Source organism: Antechinus flavipes, chromosome 2 (assembly GCF_016432865.1).
Source record: "Antechinus flavipes isolate AdamAnt ecotype Samford, QLD, Australia chromosome 2, AdamAnt_v2, whole genome shotgun sequence".
NCBI classification, from domain to species: domain Eukaryota; kingdom Metazoa; phylum Chordata; class Mammalia; order Dasyuromorphia; family Dasyuridae; genus Antechinus; species Antechinus flavipes.
In genome coordinates, this window is record NC_067399.1 from 349954815 (window position 1) to 349972298 (window position 17484).

Sequence of the window (17484 nt, forward strand, 5' to 3'; positions counted from 1 at the left end):
CATGTTATAATAAACTTTTTTCCAAAGATGCTCCTATAACTCAAAAACTGTTAGAAATTCCTTTTAGGGATTGTTTTCAGAGTTGACTAATGAGGAAAATCAGTTTCATTACTTTTAAATTAGAAATGCTCTTAAGAAAATACAGAACAATCAAGTTTTATTCACTAAAGTTGATTCTAAATGATTATTTGATTGTTCTCAAAAATCAAGTGTATTAAGATTTTCCACTATTTATGTCATCTAATTTCTACTAGGCCTTCATCTTCACTGGAATTTTTTCTGGCAATTTGTCCAAAGCTTCTCTTTTGCCCATCTCATCTCATATCTTTCTGACATCATTCTTCATTATCCTCTCACAAATCCTGCTTTCTGATAAGGAAAACTCTCTCCTTAACTAAGACCAAATTAGCAACAATGGCTAGCACATATATATTTGATCCCACACATTTTTTTTTCCATTTGATTTTCCCTGCTATGACCTTTCCTTCTAATTTTTTATCATCCTTATCAATTGGTTCCTTCCCTGATTCCTTGAAATGTTAGTCTTCACCATTAAAAATCACTATATAGATCATACAATCCATGAATTATTATCTCATATTTCTCTTCCCCTTCTCAGCTAAATTCCTTAGTGTAATCAAAGATCTTCAATTTGTTTTTGATCTTATCATTTAACTGAAATCATTTTCTCCAAAAATCCATTTTTAAACTACCAGATGTAATGACCTTTTCTTAATCCTCATTTTTCTTAATCTCTGTGAAGTATCTGCCATTGTTTACCAGTTTAGTCTGAATATTCTCTACCCTCTGGGTCCTCATAACATTGTTCTCCTTTTATTACTGGACTGACCCACTTACCTGCACCAGAAGGCCATTAAGAACCCCCAAAATTTACCCCAGATTCTAGAAAACTCTATAAAATTACAAATTTTAGACATAGTAGTAGGTAGAGTTTTCTCAGCTAGGACCTCCCTATTCCAAAGAAATCACAGGTTTAATTCTTATCCCTTATGAATATATTGTCTTCACCATTAGAATAGGGGAGTAAAAAGAGAATTTTTACTTTTTACTTGTATCCTCTAGGCTTAGTTTAGTATCTAGGATATTGAATGCTTAAAAATACTTACTGACTGATTTATTAAATACATTCAAATTAACAAAACTTAGGTTCTATGAACAATTAAAAAAAGAATTCCAAAAATGTTCTATGAAGACATAATAATTATTTGAATGAGAAAGTTTAATATGTATATTAAAATCAGACTGCCTTAGAATCATATTTCTTGCACTTGGAAAATTTTATATGTAAATTTATATTAAAGACAATTAAACCATCTATTTAATTGACAATATTTTGGTTACATCTAAATGTTACCTTCATACTACTCAATCTCATAACTGCTTAACAAAAGAATGTACAATACCAGGTTATACAGTGAATTCTACTAGCAAGAATTTGCTTAGCCTTTTCTTACCTGTAAACAAGTGAATCATCATAAGTACCATTGTACTGAATTTGGAACATACGTATTCCAGGTATATTTCTTTGAAAATTGAATTTAAGTAGTGCAGTAGAAGATGTTGCTTCTGCTACTACAACTTTTTTATCTTGACTCATTTTAGTATCCCCATTACTACTACTTGTATTAGAACCTGACTTAGTAGAAGTTGAAATATCTGAGGACCCAGGATCAGGCTCATGAATATGATTTGTACTATTTAACAAGTGAGGGAGTTTGATTATATGAAGATCCACTGTCTGGGTTGCTTCCCCTGCAGGATTAGATGCAATGCAGGTAAAAGAACCTATATCCTTTACAGTTGTTATAAGTATATCAAGTGTTCCATTATCATAGACAAGAGATCTTGTTGCATTTGAAATGAGCTTTCCTTCTGGAGAGATCCAGTGAATTGCAGGCTCTGGGTCTCCCCTAGCCTTACACCTCAACGTGGCTCTTTGCCCTTCTAATACCCTCATTTCATGTGTATGTCGAGTAATAAGTGGAGGTTCACACAAAAACTCTTCTTCCGGAATTGACCAAAAGTACCGACCAGACAAAAGTGTAGGAGAAGCACAAGTCTCTAAGTCATCTTCCCTTGAAAGGCGTCTCAGCCACAATAATTCACAATTGCAGTGCAAAGGGTTTCCACCAAAACTTAATGCAAAAGTGGATGGGCTGATGATTCCTGAGGTTGCTAATACCTGAGCTCGCTGAAAGAGAGGGTCAGGTGGTAGCTTCTGCAACTTATTTGATGTTACATCTAATCTAGTCATCTTGTGCAAGTGAGAGAAAGTCCCTTTAGGTATGTGGTCAATCATATTGTGATCCAAACTAAGTGTATGCAAACTAACCATTTTTTCAACAGCCTCCCAAGGTATATTTTCAAGATTGTTATAGGATAAATCAAGCTCCTCAAGGGCGAAAACATCATCAAATGCTGTAGAAGAAATTAAAGTCAGCTGATTGTTGTTTAGAATTAAGTGATGGAGATTGGAAAGCCCACTGAACATATCATTTGTGATCTTAGTCAGTCTGTTACTGTTCAAATGTAAAGCCCGCAAGTTGCGCAAATCAGCAAAAGCATGGGGTGTAATAAAGCTTATTGTATTCCGGGATAGAGTCAAATCCACCAAACTTGTCATATTGGCAAAATCTTTCCTTTTAATGTTTGTAACAAAATTGTCTGCCAGTCGGAGTTCCACAGTTCTTCTGTCAATATTTGGTGGAACAAATAAGAGGCCTTTCTTGGCACACAGAGTTGCAAGATTAGGAGACAAAATCTGACACACGCAACGCTTTGGACAGATCTGTGCTCTCACTGCTATGCCAATGAACAACAGGGAAAAAAGCAGTTTTTCCATTGTAGATCAAGTTTAGAATCCTATAAAAGAGGACACAAAATAGAGTGTTAACATTTAGTGATAAATTTATCTCATATATTTTTAGAATGATTATTTTAAAGTTTATCAAGTAACACATAAACATCTATAGAACCAGCACCAAAACTTAAAACCAAATCAGTATTTTATATTTTATATAGTTCATAGAATAATGAAAACAGAAATAGATGTGGAGCCTGAAAGTATCCTTACTATATCATTTGCTAGATGTGTGAATATAGACAGTAGTAACTATATTTCTTTATCACTTTTCTGATAACTAATTAAAAAATCTGTTTCAAGGTTCATGTTACTTTAAAATTATGAAATTACTAAGTTAAATTAGCAAAAATTTATAATAACATAATGTGAAATCTTTGTTTATTTTGCAGCTTAACAACTTTGCTACACAAACCCTGAGGCAAGTGAATAAAAATGCTTGACTTGAAATCAATAAAACTTGTATTCAAGTTCTAATTAGGACATGCTAATTATATGATCATGTGCAAGTTTTTTAAATGTGTGGTGTCCCAGGCAAATCTTTGAATTTAATTTCTTAATTTGTAAGATAAGGATAAAATTAATAATACATGCTTCATACAAGTATTGTAAATAAAGAACTTTAGAAGCTAAGGGGACCTATCCAAAATGTGGTTTTATTAACATTTCTGTCGTTAACATTCTGAAAATGAATAAAATTTTCAATTGTTTACCAAAATCATCAAGCACAAATAACAGAGCTTCAAAAAAATTACTTTAATTTTTAATAATTTAATAATTACATTATTAAAATTCTGAAGCTTGGAAAAAATACCCAAATCTCAAATTTTATTTTAACATAGTTAAATATAATAATTTTATTTTACTAAGAATAAACAACTTGAAAACATGATTTGAAAGATATCAAGATATTAATTTTCTCTTAAAATGAAAATTTTATGAAAAGTTCTAAAGTAGAAATTTCTTATAAATTAAAGCAAAAGATTGGTATAATTTTAAAAAGGAATATCAAATAGAAAACAAGAGAAGTTGTCTTACTTGGAAAGAAAACTATATAACTCTACCTAGAATAAAATTTAAAAGGAGGAAGAGACCTTAATAATTATGCAGTTCATTTCCCTTATCTTGCAGATATTTTGGTTGTATCTATCATTGAGCTTTATAATAATTTTTAGCAGAAGTAAATGTTACCTTCATACCACTCAATGCTATAACTGCTTAACAAAAGAGTGTACAATACTAGGTCATACAGTGAACTCTACTAGCAAGAATTTGCTTAGCCTTTTCTTACCTGTAAACAAGTGAATCATCATAAGTACTATTGAACTGTATTTAGAACATGCGTAATCTTATACCTGAAATTAGAATCTAGATTTTCTGATTCCAATTTTCAAAATGGTAGTAGATTTTTTTAAAAATAAAAACACTTCTATAATTTGCATATTGAACCAAATTTAGTATTGCTACTTCTATGAGTGGAGTTTTGACAAAGTAGTAATTCTGTTGAAACACAAGACAATGCTCATAATTTAGCATAGAAATAAATTTTTGAATAATTTCATTTTATATATAGTGTAACATTTTCCAAATAAAAAAATCACCCTCAAATTGAAAACAGTTTTCTAAGGATTAAGCAATCTTTTAATAATGATTATTGCATAATAAATCTTCAAAAGAATGGTAATTATTTGACAATTCAAAAAAAAAAGAAATAACAAGCATATATGCTTTTTTATAACCAACTGAGATTGTAATTTATTTTTATAGAAAATAAGATCATATTGCCACCTTGTAAATTCAGTTAAAGAAAAGATATTGTGCTACTGTAAAGATGATTTTCAAGTCACATGTCCCTATTGTAATCAATTCAATTATGGCCTATTTTGCTCTTGAATATTGTTGGATAAGGGCACATTTTCTGATAACTAAGGAATTTGTTCCAAGTTTCATGTTACTTTAAAATTATTAAATGAACTTTTTCAGATTAACAAAAATCCATGATGACATTTAAACACAGTAAAAAGTATTTGTTTAATCTTATAGTTTAACAACTTTGTTACAGAAACATTGAGGCATGCTGAATAAAAATATTGGACTTGAAGTCAATAAGACCTGTGTTCACTGGCATCAAGAGCATAAGACTGATACCATCTGTCTAACTCAAGGACTGAAAGAAGTTGTGAAGAAAAGTCTGCTTTCTCTCTAATTTCCTTTCCTGGTTCTAGTCTGTCCACAAACATGAAACTATAATCTGTTTCCCTATCCAACTTGAATTTCACTTCAGCTATAAAAAGAACAGAGGCTAACCAGATAGAGGTTAGTTAGATTAGCTTTTGCCTAAATGTTAGGAATTTTCTTAACTGGAGTTTAGAGCAATTGTGATTGAACTCAAAACTTTTCATCTAAAATAAGTTCAGTCAAAATGGGGAGGGTAGAACAACATGGATTGTAGATTCTTCTATGCTTAAAATGAGATAGTATAATTAATGTGGTTAGTGTAATTAGTGTTATTGAACTATTAAAATTACAAACGAAAATGTTACACATGTAAGAAAAAATCCACTTATTTTTTCTTTATGATTCAAAAAAACTGATTGAACTAATTTCTTCAAAGAACTAACTGATAATACTGTTACTATATATGGCTTGTTAAAGACACTAAAACTTGTGCATTTTTATTGATTAAAATTAACATTTTGCATAATAATAAGGAAGCAAGATATAATATAAATTGTATAGAATTTTAACCAATTACATCATGGACATGAGAGAGGAAAAAAAAAAGATAGAATTAAAAATATATGAAATTACCTATGTGTAGATTTAGATAAATGTATATATATTTATAAAATATATAATGTGTAATATAAATATGTTACAATATATGATATAAAATGTATATCATATCATATAATCATGTTCCATATAATGTGATGTAATTATAATACAAACTTTATAATATAAAACATAATATGTCCTATATTACATATAAAAATATATCATCTTTCTCTTTTTCTCTCTCTTTATCTACACTGTGAGTGAGGTTAGAGGAGATTAGTTTCATAGGAAATGTAGCTGTTCCCTACAGCTAGTTGGCATAGAGAATACAGCACCAATGTGGAGTCAGAAAGTCTTATTTCTTGAGAAAAAACTAGCCTAAAATGCTAGCTGTGTGAACCTAGGCAAGTCACTTACCCCCATTTGCCTTAATTTCTGTCTATCAAATGAACTGCAGAAAATAGCAGTGGTTGTTCTAATAGTATCAAGAAAACCCCAAAAGTGGTCAGAAAGAGTTGGAGAAGACTGAAATGACTGCACAGCAAGCTATTCCCTATTAGCAGGACTATCAGAGTAGCTAGAAAGATCAAATACTTTCACAACTCCACTGTTCAGTAGATATTAGAAGCATGATCTCCTTTATTCAACACCTCTATTCTGATACTCAGAAGTAGATCTGGCCAATTGTAAACAATAAGAGGAATGAATTTGTCCTAGGCAATGGAATTATTTCCCTTTAACAATCTAGTTTGCTAAATGCCATTTAAATCTTTTTATTTACAACTTGGACTTTTGTTAAAATATAAAAAAAAATTCCTAGGACTTCAGGCAGTGGAGCCAAGATGGTAGAGACAACGTACGACACACATGTTTCTCTCTGACCTTCTACTACAATCCTCAGACTGATTAAGCAAACTCAACCTCTGAATTAGCTCTGGACCAGTAGAACCCACAAGTATTGGGAGTGCAACAAATTACCAGCAGAAGATAATTTCGAAAATCACCAGAAAAGGTCTGTTTCAATTGGAAATGGGAGGAAGGCAACTAGCACAAGCCACTGAGTACAAACACCAGCATAGACAGAGCAGAGTCCCAGGATAATGCAGTCTCCATGTGGCGGTGCAGCCTCCATGTGGAAGAGAATATACCAGAAGGAAACAGACAAGAAAAGGTCTGTTTCAATAGGAAATGGGACAGAGGCAGAGAAGCACAAGTAGCTAAGCACAAATGCCAGCATAGACAGCTCAGAGTCCTGGGTTGGCGCGGACTCCACAAGGCAGGTTCAGACTCCCACGAGGTGGTACAGACTCCGCATGGCGGAAAATCTGCAGGGAGGAAACAGAAAAGAAAAAGTTCTGTTTCAATTGAAAATGGGAGGGAGGCAGTCAAACACAAGCAGCTGAGCACAAACGCTATCTCAAACAGTGCAGAGTCCTGGGATGGTGTGGACTCCTTGGGTGGTGCGGACTCTATGGGGTAGTTCAGACTCCATGTGGAGGAGAATCTATGGGGAGGAATGAACAGCAACAGTGTTGGCTACTCTGCCCTGGGTGCAAGCCAGGAGAGCAGCAGAGAAGTTTAAAAAACATCCAACTCAAACACAAAGGTAAATAGTGAATGCTAGAATCTCATGGGATGACCAGACCATGTCCACCACAAGTAAGTCAGCACTGATCCAACATAGCCATAGCTACTCATAGAGGAAGCTGCTGCTTTGTCAAGAAAGCTTGAAAAATTTCCCCTGCCCTAGAAGCAAGCCCTTAACTATTTTTTTAAATGTGTAAAAAAGTAAAGAGAATTCTGATGATACAGCTTCTATGGTAAAAGAGAATAACAGATATCAAACCCTGAAGAGACTAAAGGCAGGTTTTCTCCAGATGAAACCCCAAAAGGTGATATAATCTGGTCCCCATCACACAAGTCTCTCCTAGAAAAAATTTTAAAAGATTAAAAGAGAGCTAGAAGAAAAATGCAGAAAAGAAATGAGAACTTGGCAAAAAGGTTTGGAAAAGGCTTTTAATGGTTTTGGAAAACTTATTACAAGATAGATTTGAAAAAATGGAAAAAGGAAACAACTCCCAGAAAAACAAATTTGTGAAACAGAAAAAGAAAATAATTCCTTAAAAAACAGAATTTGTGAAATGGAAAAACATTTGATAGAACAAAACAACGCATTTAAAAATTCAATTGGACAATTACAAAAAGAAGTAAAAAATAAAATGAAGAAAATAATTCACTAAAATTCAGAACTGAACAAATGAAAATGAATGACTCAATGAGACAAAAAGAATCAGTCAAGCAAAACCAAAAAAAAAAAAAAAAATACATAATGAGGGAAAAATCGACCTGGAGAATAGATCTAGGAGAGACAATCTAAGGATTGCTGGACTCCCTGAAATCCATAATGAAAAAAAGAGCCTAGATACTATTTTTCAGGAAATCATCAAAGAGAAATGTCCAGGTGTCATAGAATCAGAAGATAAAATGGCTATTGAAAGAATTCACCAAACACTTCCTGAAAGAGACCCCAAAATTAAAAACCCAAGGAGCATTGTGGCTAAATTTCAGAACCATTGGACCAAGGAAAAAATATTACAGGCAGCCAGAAAGAAATAATTCAAATACTGAGGAGCAACAATAAGGATTATTAAGGACCTAGCAGCTTCTACTTTAAAGGATCGAAGGGCCTAGAATCTGATATTCCAAAAGGGGAAGGAACTTGGAATGCAGCAAAGAATAAATTACCCTGCTAAACTGAGCATTTTCTTTCAGGGTAGAAGATGGAGATTCAATGAAACTGGTGAATTACATATATTTTTGATGAAAAGATCAAAGCTAAACAAAAAATTTTACCTCCAAACATAGAACTCAAGAGAAGCATAAAAAGGTAAAAGAAAAAAAAAAAAACTTTTGAGAAATATTTCCATACATAGAGAATACATGTATAATCTGATTTTACTGTTATAATATTTTAAAAACTAGAGGTGGAAAAGGGATTGAAACAAAAAAAAGGGGGGGAGGGCAGAAGTGAAGGTAAAATGAGGGAAATTACATCTCAGGAAGAGGGAAAAGAAAACCTATTATAACTGAGGGAAAAATGGAGGGTGACAAATATTGTGTGAATCTTACTCTCATCAAGATTGGGCCCAAAGAAAGAATATTAGATATATTTGGTTTCACCAAGAAACTTCTCTCACCTTATAGAAAAGTAGCAGGGGAAAGGAAAAAAATAAGGGGTAAGCTAAATAGAAGGGAAACGAGAAATAGTAGGGGAAATGTATAAGAAAGGGGAGGGTCTCTAAAGGGAAGGACTGCTTGAGGCAAGTGGTGCTCATAAGTAAAATAATGGGGAGGAGGGAAAGGGGAAAAGAAAAGATAAAAGTATAATTTGGGGTTAGTAAGATGGCAGGAAATACAAAATTAATAGTCTTAACTGTAAACGTGAATGGAGTGAACCCTCCCATAAAACATAAGTGGATAGCAGACTGGATTAAAAGCCAGAATCCTACAATATGTTGTTTACACGAAACACATTTAAAACAGAGCAATACATACAAAGTAAAGGTAAAAGACTGATGCAAATTTATTATGCTTCAGATGAAGTAAAAAAAAGCAGGGGTAGCCATCCTGATCTCAAAACAAGCAAAAGCATAAATAGATCTAATTAAAAGAGATAAAGAAGGAAACTATATCTTGCTAAAGGTTAGCATGGATAATGAAGCACTATCTATATTAAACATATATGCACCAAGTGGTGTAGCATCTAAATTCTTAAAAGAGAAATTAAGAGAGCTGCAAGAAGAAATAGATAGCAAAACAATAATAGTAGGAGATCTGAACCTTGCACTCTCAGAATTAGATAAATCAAACCACAAAATAAATAAGAAAGAAGTCAAAGAGGTAAATAGAATACTAGAAAAGTTAGATATGATAGATCTCTGGAGAAAATTAAACATCAAAATCAAATGCAGAAAGGCAGAAATAGTAAATGCATTTTTTTCAGATCACAATGTAATAAAAATTTTCAATAAAAGGCCAGGGGAAAATAGACCAAAGTGAAATTGGAAACTAAATAATCTCATCCTAATGAATGAATGGGTCAAAAATCATAGACAAAATAAATAATTGCTGCCAAGAGAATGACAATAATGAGACAACATACCAAAATTTGTGAGATGTAGCCAAAATGGTAATAAGAGGAAATTTTATATCTCTAGATTCTTACTTGCATAAAATAGAAAAAAGAGAAGATCAATGTATTGAGCTTGCAATAAAAAAAGGCTAGAAAAAGAACAAATAAAAAACCCTCAATCAAATACCAAACTTGAAATCTTAAAAATAAAAGGAGAAATCAATAAAACTGAAACAAAAATAACTATTGAATTAGTAAATAAAACTAAGAGTTGGTTTTATGAAAAAACCAACAAAACCGATAAACATTCAGTTAATTTGATTAGAAAAAGGAAAGAGAAAAATCAAATTGTTAGTCTCAAAAAGAAAACCAATGAAGAGGAAATTAGATCAATTATTAGGAGTTATTTTGCTTAACTTTATGCCAATAAATTTGACAACCTAAGTGAAATAGAGGAATAGCTACAGAAATATAGATTGCCCAGATTAACAGAAGAGGAAAAATAGTCCCATTTTAGAAAAAGAAATAGACCAAGCTCCCTAAAAACCAACTCCCTAAAAAAAAATCCCCAGGAGCAGATGGATTTACATGTGAATTCTATTTAACATTGAAAGAACAATTAACTCCAATACTATATAAACTATTTGAAAAAATAGGGAATTAAGAACTCCTACCAAATTCCTTTTATGACACAGACATGATACTGATACCTAAACCAGGTAAGACGAAAACATAGAAAGAAAATTATAGACCAATCTCCCTAATGAATATTGACACAAAAATCTTAAATAAAATATTAGTAAAGAGATTACAGAAGGTTATCCCCAGTATAATACACCATGACCACATAGGGTTTATACCAGGAACGTAAGGCTGGTTCAATATTAGGAAAACTATTAGCATAATTGACTATATCAAAAACCAAATTAACAAAAACCATATGATTATCTCAATAGATGCAGAAAAAAACATTTGATAAAATCCAACCCCCATTCCTAATAAAAACACTATAGAGTATAGGAATAAATGGACTTTTCCTTAAAACAATCAGTAGCATCTATTTAAAACCATCCACAAGTACCATATGCAATGGGGATAAAGTGGAACCATATCCAATAAGATCAGGGGTGAAACAAGGTGGCCCACTATCATGATTAATATTAAATATTGTATTAGAAATGCTAGCTTTGGCAATAAGAAAAGAAAAAGAGATTAAAGGAATTGGAGTATGTAATGAGGAAACTAAATTATCACTCTTTGCAGATGATGATAGGATACTTAAAGAACCCTAGAGAATCAACTAAAAAACTATAAAAAATAATCTGCAACTTAAGCAAAGTTGCAGGATACAAAATAAATCCACATAAATCATCAGTATTTTTATACATCACTAACAAAATCCCACTTCAAGAGATACAAAGAGAAATTCCATTTAAAAATAACTGTCGATATGATAAAATATTTGGGAATCTATCTGCCAAGAAAAAGTCAGGAACTATATGAGAAAAATTACAAAACACTTCCCATACAAATAAAGTCAGATCTAAGCAATTGGAAAAAAATATCAAGTGCTCTTGGATAGGTCAAGCAAATATAATAAAGATGACAATACTCCAGAAAATAATTTATTTATTTAATGCAATACCAACCAAACTCCCAAGAACCTATTTTACTGACCCAGAAAAATAACAACAAAATTGATTTGGAAGAACAAAAGAGCAAGAATTTCAAAAGTATTAATGAATAGAAAAGTAAATGAAGGTAACTTAGCTGTGCCAGATCTAAAACTATATTATAAAGCAGTGGTTATCAAAACCATTTGGTACTGGCTAAGAAATAGAGAAGTTGATCAGTGGAATAGGTTAGATTCACAGAACAAAATAGTCAATAACTATAGCAATGTTGTTGTATTTGACAAATCCAAAGGCCCCAGCTTTTGGGATAAGAATTCACTATTTGATAAAAACTGCTGGGAAAATTTGAAACTAGTATGGCAGAAATTAGGCATAGACCCACACCTAACATCATATACCAAGATAAGGTCAACATGGGTCCATGTACTAGACATAAAGAATTATATTATAAACAAATGAGAAGAACATAGGATAGTTTACCTCTCAGATTTGTGGAGGAGAAAGGAATTTGTGACCAGAGAACTAGAAACCATTATTGATCACACAATAAATAATTTTGATTTAATATAATCAAAAGTTTTTGTATAAACAAAACTAATGCAGACAAGATTAGAAGAGAAGCAATAAATTGGGAAAACACTTGTACATCCAAAGGATCTGAAAAAGGCCTCATTTCTAAAATATATAAACAATTGACTCAAATTTATAATAGTTCAAGTCATTCTTCAATTAATAAATAGTTAAAGGATATGAACAGATAATGTTCAGATGAAAAATTGAAACTATATGTACTCACTTGAAAAGGTGCTCCAAATCACTATTGATCAGAGAAATGCAAATTAAGAAAACTCTGAGATACCATTACACACCTGTCAGATTGGCTAAGATGACAGGAAAAGATAATGACAAATATTGGTGGAAATGTGGGAAAACTGGGGCACTGATGCATTGTTGGTGAAGTTGTGAATGGATCCAAACATTCTGGAGAGCAATTTGGAACTATACTCAAAAAGTTATCAAACTGTCATATCCTTTCTGTAAAGTATCTTTTACTTTCATTTTTACATAACTGCTGTCATTTGTAACAGTTCTACAAAGACTTTTTTTTCCCCCTCTCACATATCCTACTACTCATAGAAAAAAAGAACCCTATTCAACAAATAAACAAATAAAATAAAGTAAAACAACTCCATGCATTGGACATGTCCAAAAATCTAAGTTTCAGCTTATATCTTAAAGTCTCTCATTTCTTTGTCAGGCAGAAAGAAGACAGTATGCTATATCACTATAATAATTCTCTATGTCATTGTCAGTCATTTCATTGAATAGAATTCTTAAGTCTTCCAGTATTACTTGTCTTAAAATATTGTAATTATCAAAAATTATTTTCTTCATTTTCTTTACTATGCAACAGTTTGTAGACATCTTTCTAGATTTCTCTAAATTAATTCCTTTTGTCAGTTCTCATGGTAAATAATATTATTATATCCCTGTGTTATCTATTCTGCTATTCTTCAATTGATAGGCATTCATTTTGTTTCCAGTTCTTCCCTACAAAGTAGAGAGGTGAATGAAAAAATGCTATTATAAATATTTGGGGGAGGGGCAGAATCAAGATGGCAGAAAGTAGGCAAGATTTTGCCTGAGCTCTTGTGCCTCCCTTCAAAATTAATGTTAACTCAAACCTCTGAGTGGATTTTGGAATGACAGAACCCAAATGTTTGGAGTGTAACAAGTTTCCACCAGAAGATATCTTAGAAGGACTTCAGGAAAGGTCGGTCTCAGTTAGGCAGGTGGGGATGTGATCAAGTGTATGGGGAATACAGTAGAAGGCTCTTAGCAACAATGGCTCTTTTAATCTAGTTCAGAAGGCCAATGGATCAGCAGACTAGCTATGTTGTAGCTTGTAGGCAAGTAGGGATCTGTGAATTTCAGTACAAGCAGAACTTGGCCAAGCCCACGCAGCCCAGGGGAAGCCTGCAGCACCAGCACCACAGAATCAGCAGCAATACTAATCTGTCAACCTGTAGAGTAAGTTCAGGAAAATCTTCCCTGTATCTTAAAAGCAGACCTCAACCTTTAAAAATGAGCATAAAGGCAAAAAAGAGCTTTGACCATAAATAACTATTATGGAGATAGGGAAGAACAGAACCCAAACCCTGAGAACACTAAAGGAAAAAATGTCTCCAGATGAAGCCTCAAAGATAGACATGAACTGGGCCCCAACTCAAAAGACTCTCTTGGAAGAATTGAAAAAGAATCTTAAAAGAGAGTTAGAAGGAAAATGGGGAAAGAAAAAGAGAGCTTTGCAGGAGAGTCTGGAAAAGGAAACACAGAAATTGACTGAAGAAAACAACTCTTTAAAAAATACATTTGGTAAAATGGAAAAAATATATATTTAAGAAAACCACTTCTTAAAAATAGATTTGGTGAAATTAAAAAAGAAAACATCTCCTTGGAAAAAGGGAATTGGCGAAATGGGGTGGGGGGGAGGAAGAAACCCAAACAGCAAATCCTTTAAAAGTACAACTGGCCAAGTGAAAAAAAAAATTTAAAAATAAAAATAAAAATAGTTTTTAAAAAAGATAAAAAAGCTTAGAATTGACAAATGGATGTGAATCACTCAATGAGACATCAAGAATCAGTCAAACAAAACAAAAAAAGAAAAAAGAAAAAAAAGAAAAGAAAAATTTGTAGAATACCTCATTGGAAAATAAATCCAGGAAAGACAATCTAAAATTATTATACCACCTAAAAAACACAATAAAAAAGAACCTGGTCAATATCTTTCAAGAAATCATGAAGGAAAACTGCCATGATATCCTAGAACTAAAGGATAAAATGGCCATTGAAAGAACCAACTAATCACCTTCTGAAAGAGACCCCAAAATGTTTCACCAAGGAATGTTGTAACTAAATTCCAGAAATATCAGATCAAAGAGAAAATACTGCAGGCAGCCAGAAAGAAACAATCCAAATATTGAGGAGTCACAATCAGGATTATCCAGGATCTAGCAGCTTCTACTTTAAAAAAAAAAAATCAAAGGAGCTGGAATATGATATTCTGGAGGGCAAAGGAGTTGCGATTGCAAACAAGAATCAATTGCCCAGCAAAACTAAGCATTATTTTTCAGGAGAAAAAATGGACATTCAAAGAAACAGGGGGATTTAAATTATTTTTAATAAAAATGCCAGAGATGAACAGAATTGAGAACTCCAAATACAGAACTCAAGAAAAGCATAAGGTAAAAAGGAAAGAAAAACTGTGTTTTTAAAAGTTAAGATGTTTACATATCTACATGGGAAAATAACATGTATAATACTTAAGAATTATATCTTTGGGTTAGACTTGGTGAAAGTATAAGCTTACTTTAAAGTGACATTATAAAAAAGAAACTAGGTATGGAAAATGGATTGTATTAAAAGAAGAAGAAAAAGGAAATAAAATGAGGTAAATTATATTACATGAAGAGGCAAACAAAGACCTATTACAGTTGAGGGAAAGAAAGAAAGGATAAAAGCATTGTTTGAACCTTAATCTCCTCCTGTTTGGCTCAAAAAGGTAATATTATACTTATCTTGTTTAATAGAAACTTGTCTCACATTGTGGAGGGGAGTAGAGGCTAATAGAAAGAAAGGCAGAAATAAAAGGGGAAAGGGATAAGAAAGAGGGAAGAAGCTGAAAAAAAAAAGATGAGATTGAAACAGGGAATGGTCAAAAGTAAAACATTGGCAAGGAGGGAGAAAACTATAACTTGGGAAAAATAGGATACTGGGAAATACAGTTAGTAATTTTACCTGTGAATGTGAATGGGACAAACTCTGCCATAAAATAGAAACAGATAGCAGAATGGTTTAAAAATCAGAATCCAACAATATATTGTTTACAAGAAACACATTTAAAGCAGAGCGATACATACAGAGTAAAGGTAAAAGGCTGGAACAAATTATGCTTCAGGTGAAGTAAAAAAAAAGCAGGGGTAGCCATCTTGATCTCAGAACAAGCAAAAGCAAAAATTGATCTAATTAAAAGAGATAAAGAAGAAAACTATATCTTGCTAAAGGGTACCATAGATAATGAAGCAATATCAATATTAAACACATATGCACCAAGTGGTATAGCATCTAAATTCCTAAAGGAGAAGTTAAGAGAATTTCAAACTAGACAGCAAAACTATAATAGTGGAAGATCCTTGCACTCTCAGAACTAGGTAAATCAAACCACAAAATAAATTAAAAATAAATTAATAAGGTAAATAGAATTTTAGAAAAGTTAGATATGATAGACCTTTGGAGAAAACTGAATGGAGCCAGAAAGGAATATACTTTTTCCTTAGTGATACATGACACCTACACAAAAATTGACCATGTATAAGGGCATAAAAACCCCACAGTCAAATATAGAAAAGCAGAAATAATAAATGCATCCTTTTTAGATGATGGTGCAATAAAAGGTATATGTAATGAAGGGCCCTGAAAAAGTAATTAAATAAAATTGGGGAAGAATAAGTCCTATCAAATTTCTTTTATGACACAGATATGGTACTGATACCTAAACCAGGAAGGGCCAAAAAAGAGAAAGAAAATTATAGACCACTTTCCCTAATGAATATTGATACAAAACTGTTATGGGCCAGAACTTGAAACAAGGTACTAAGTAGAATTGAGGAGACAATGGTTAAATCTAGTTTAGCATTGATTTAATCCTATAACTAATAATGGTTTCTTAGTGATATAATGATTGATTTATACTCAGTGTAGAGCATATAAGGAAGAAGCTCTCAGGGCCAGAAAAGACAAACACACTAGAAGTTCTCAGAGGCTGAGACAGTTTCATTCCATCATCCACCTTTGTGGTGTCTGGAGGCGGAAGCACAAACCTTTGGACTGGGAGAGCTAGAAAGAAGCTGGCAGAGGCAAAGGACTGGTGGCAGGAGTTCAAGCTCTCAGAACCAAGGAGAGAGATAGGCCTCTAAGAAAGCTAACCAGGCCCCAGGAAAGAAGACAAGACTTTGAAGAGACAATAAAGAATTTGGACTTTAACACCTGGCTGTACTTTTGGTAATTACTGAACTGAAATGAAGGCTGCTCCCAAAGACCCCTAGAAAACCGAACCAAAAGAGAATACTACACAAAATATTTTAAATTAAATAATAGCAGAGATTACAACTTATCACCAGGTTAATACATTATATACAAGTAGGATTTACATCAGTAAAATATGGCTGGCTCAATATCAGGAAAACCATTAGCATATTTGACTGTTTCAACCTAACAGAAATTATGATTATCTCAATAGTTGCAGAAAAAAAATTTGACAAAATCCAACACCCATTCTTATTAAAAACACTAGAGAGAATAAGAATAGTTTTCCTTAAAATGATCAGTAGCATCTATCTAAAACCATCAGCAAACATCTTATGTAATGGGGATAAGCTAGAAGTATTCCCAATAAGTTCAGGGGTGAAACAAGTTTGCCCACTATCACCATTGCTACTTAATATTGTATTAGAAATGTCAGCTTTAGCAATAAACAAAGAAAAAGAAATTCAAGGAATTAAAATATGTGATGAGGAAACAAATTATCACTTTTTGTATGGTATGATATGATAGTATATTTAGATAATCAACTGGAAAATTACTAGAACAACAACTTTAGCAAATTTGCAGAATATAAAATAAATCCGCATGAATCATCAGCATTTCTATATGTTATCAACAGAGTCCATCAGCAAAAGATAGAAAGAGAAATTCCTTTTAAAACATTGTAGATGATATAAAATATTTGGGAGTGTATCTACAAAACCAGGAACTACATGAACACAATTATATGAAACACTTTTCACACAAATAGTTAGATATGAAAATTGGAAGAATATCAAGTGCTCATGGGTAGGCTGAGCTAATTTATAAAAAATGACAATTCTATCTAAATTAATTTATTCATTCAGTGCCATATCCATCAAACTGCCAAGAAATTACTTTATAAACCTAGAAAAAAAATAGTAAAAAAAATCAAATGTAAGAACAAAGCATCAAGAATTTCAAGGAGATTAATG

General features: G+C 32.4%; 1 protein-coding gene across 11 annotated transcripts in view; it reads right to left on the bottom strand.

The window, feature by feature from the left end:
- The window catches only part of LRFN5 (leucine rich repeat and fibronectin type III domain containing 5), a 357934-nt gene that overhangs the window by 87943 nt on the left and 252507 nt on the right, over positions 1–17484 (bottom strand). For all 11 annotated transcript variants that reach the window (XR_007950700.1, XM_051978009.1, XM_051978012.1 and 8 more), the window contains one exon: positions 1476–2883. Coding sequence is in view for 10 of the 11 variants with exons in the window: in XM_051978009.1 (XP_051833969.1) it covers positions 1476–2863 (1388 nt within the window). In the remaining variant the exon portion in view is untranslated. The remainder of the gene's footprint in view (positions 1–1475; positions 2884–17484) is intronic.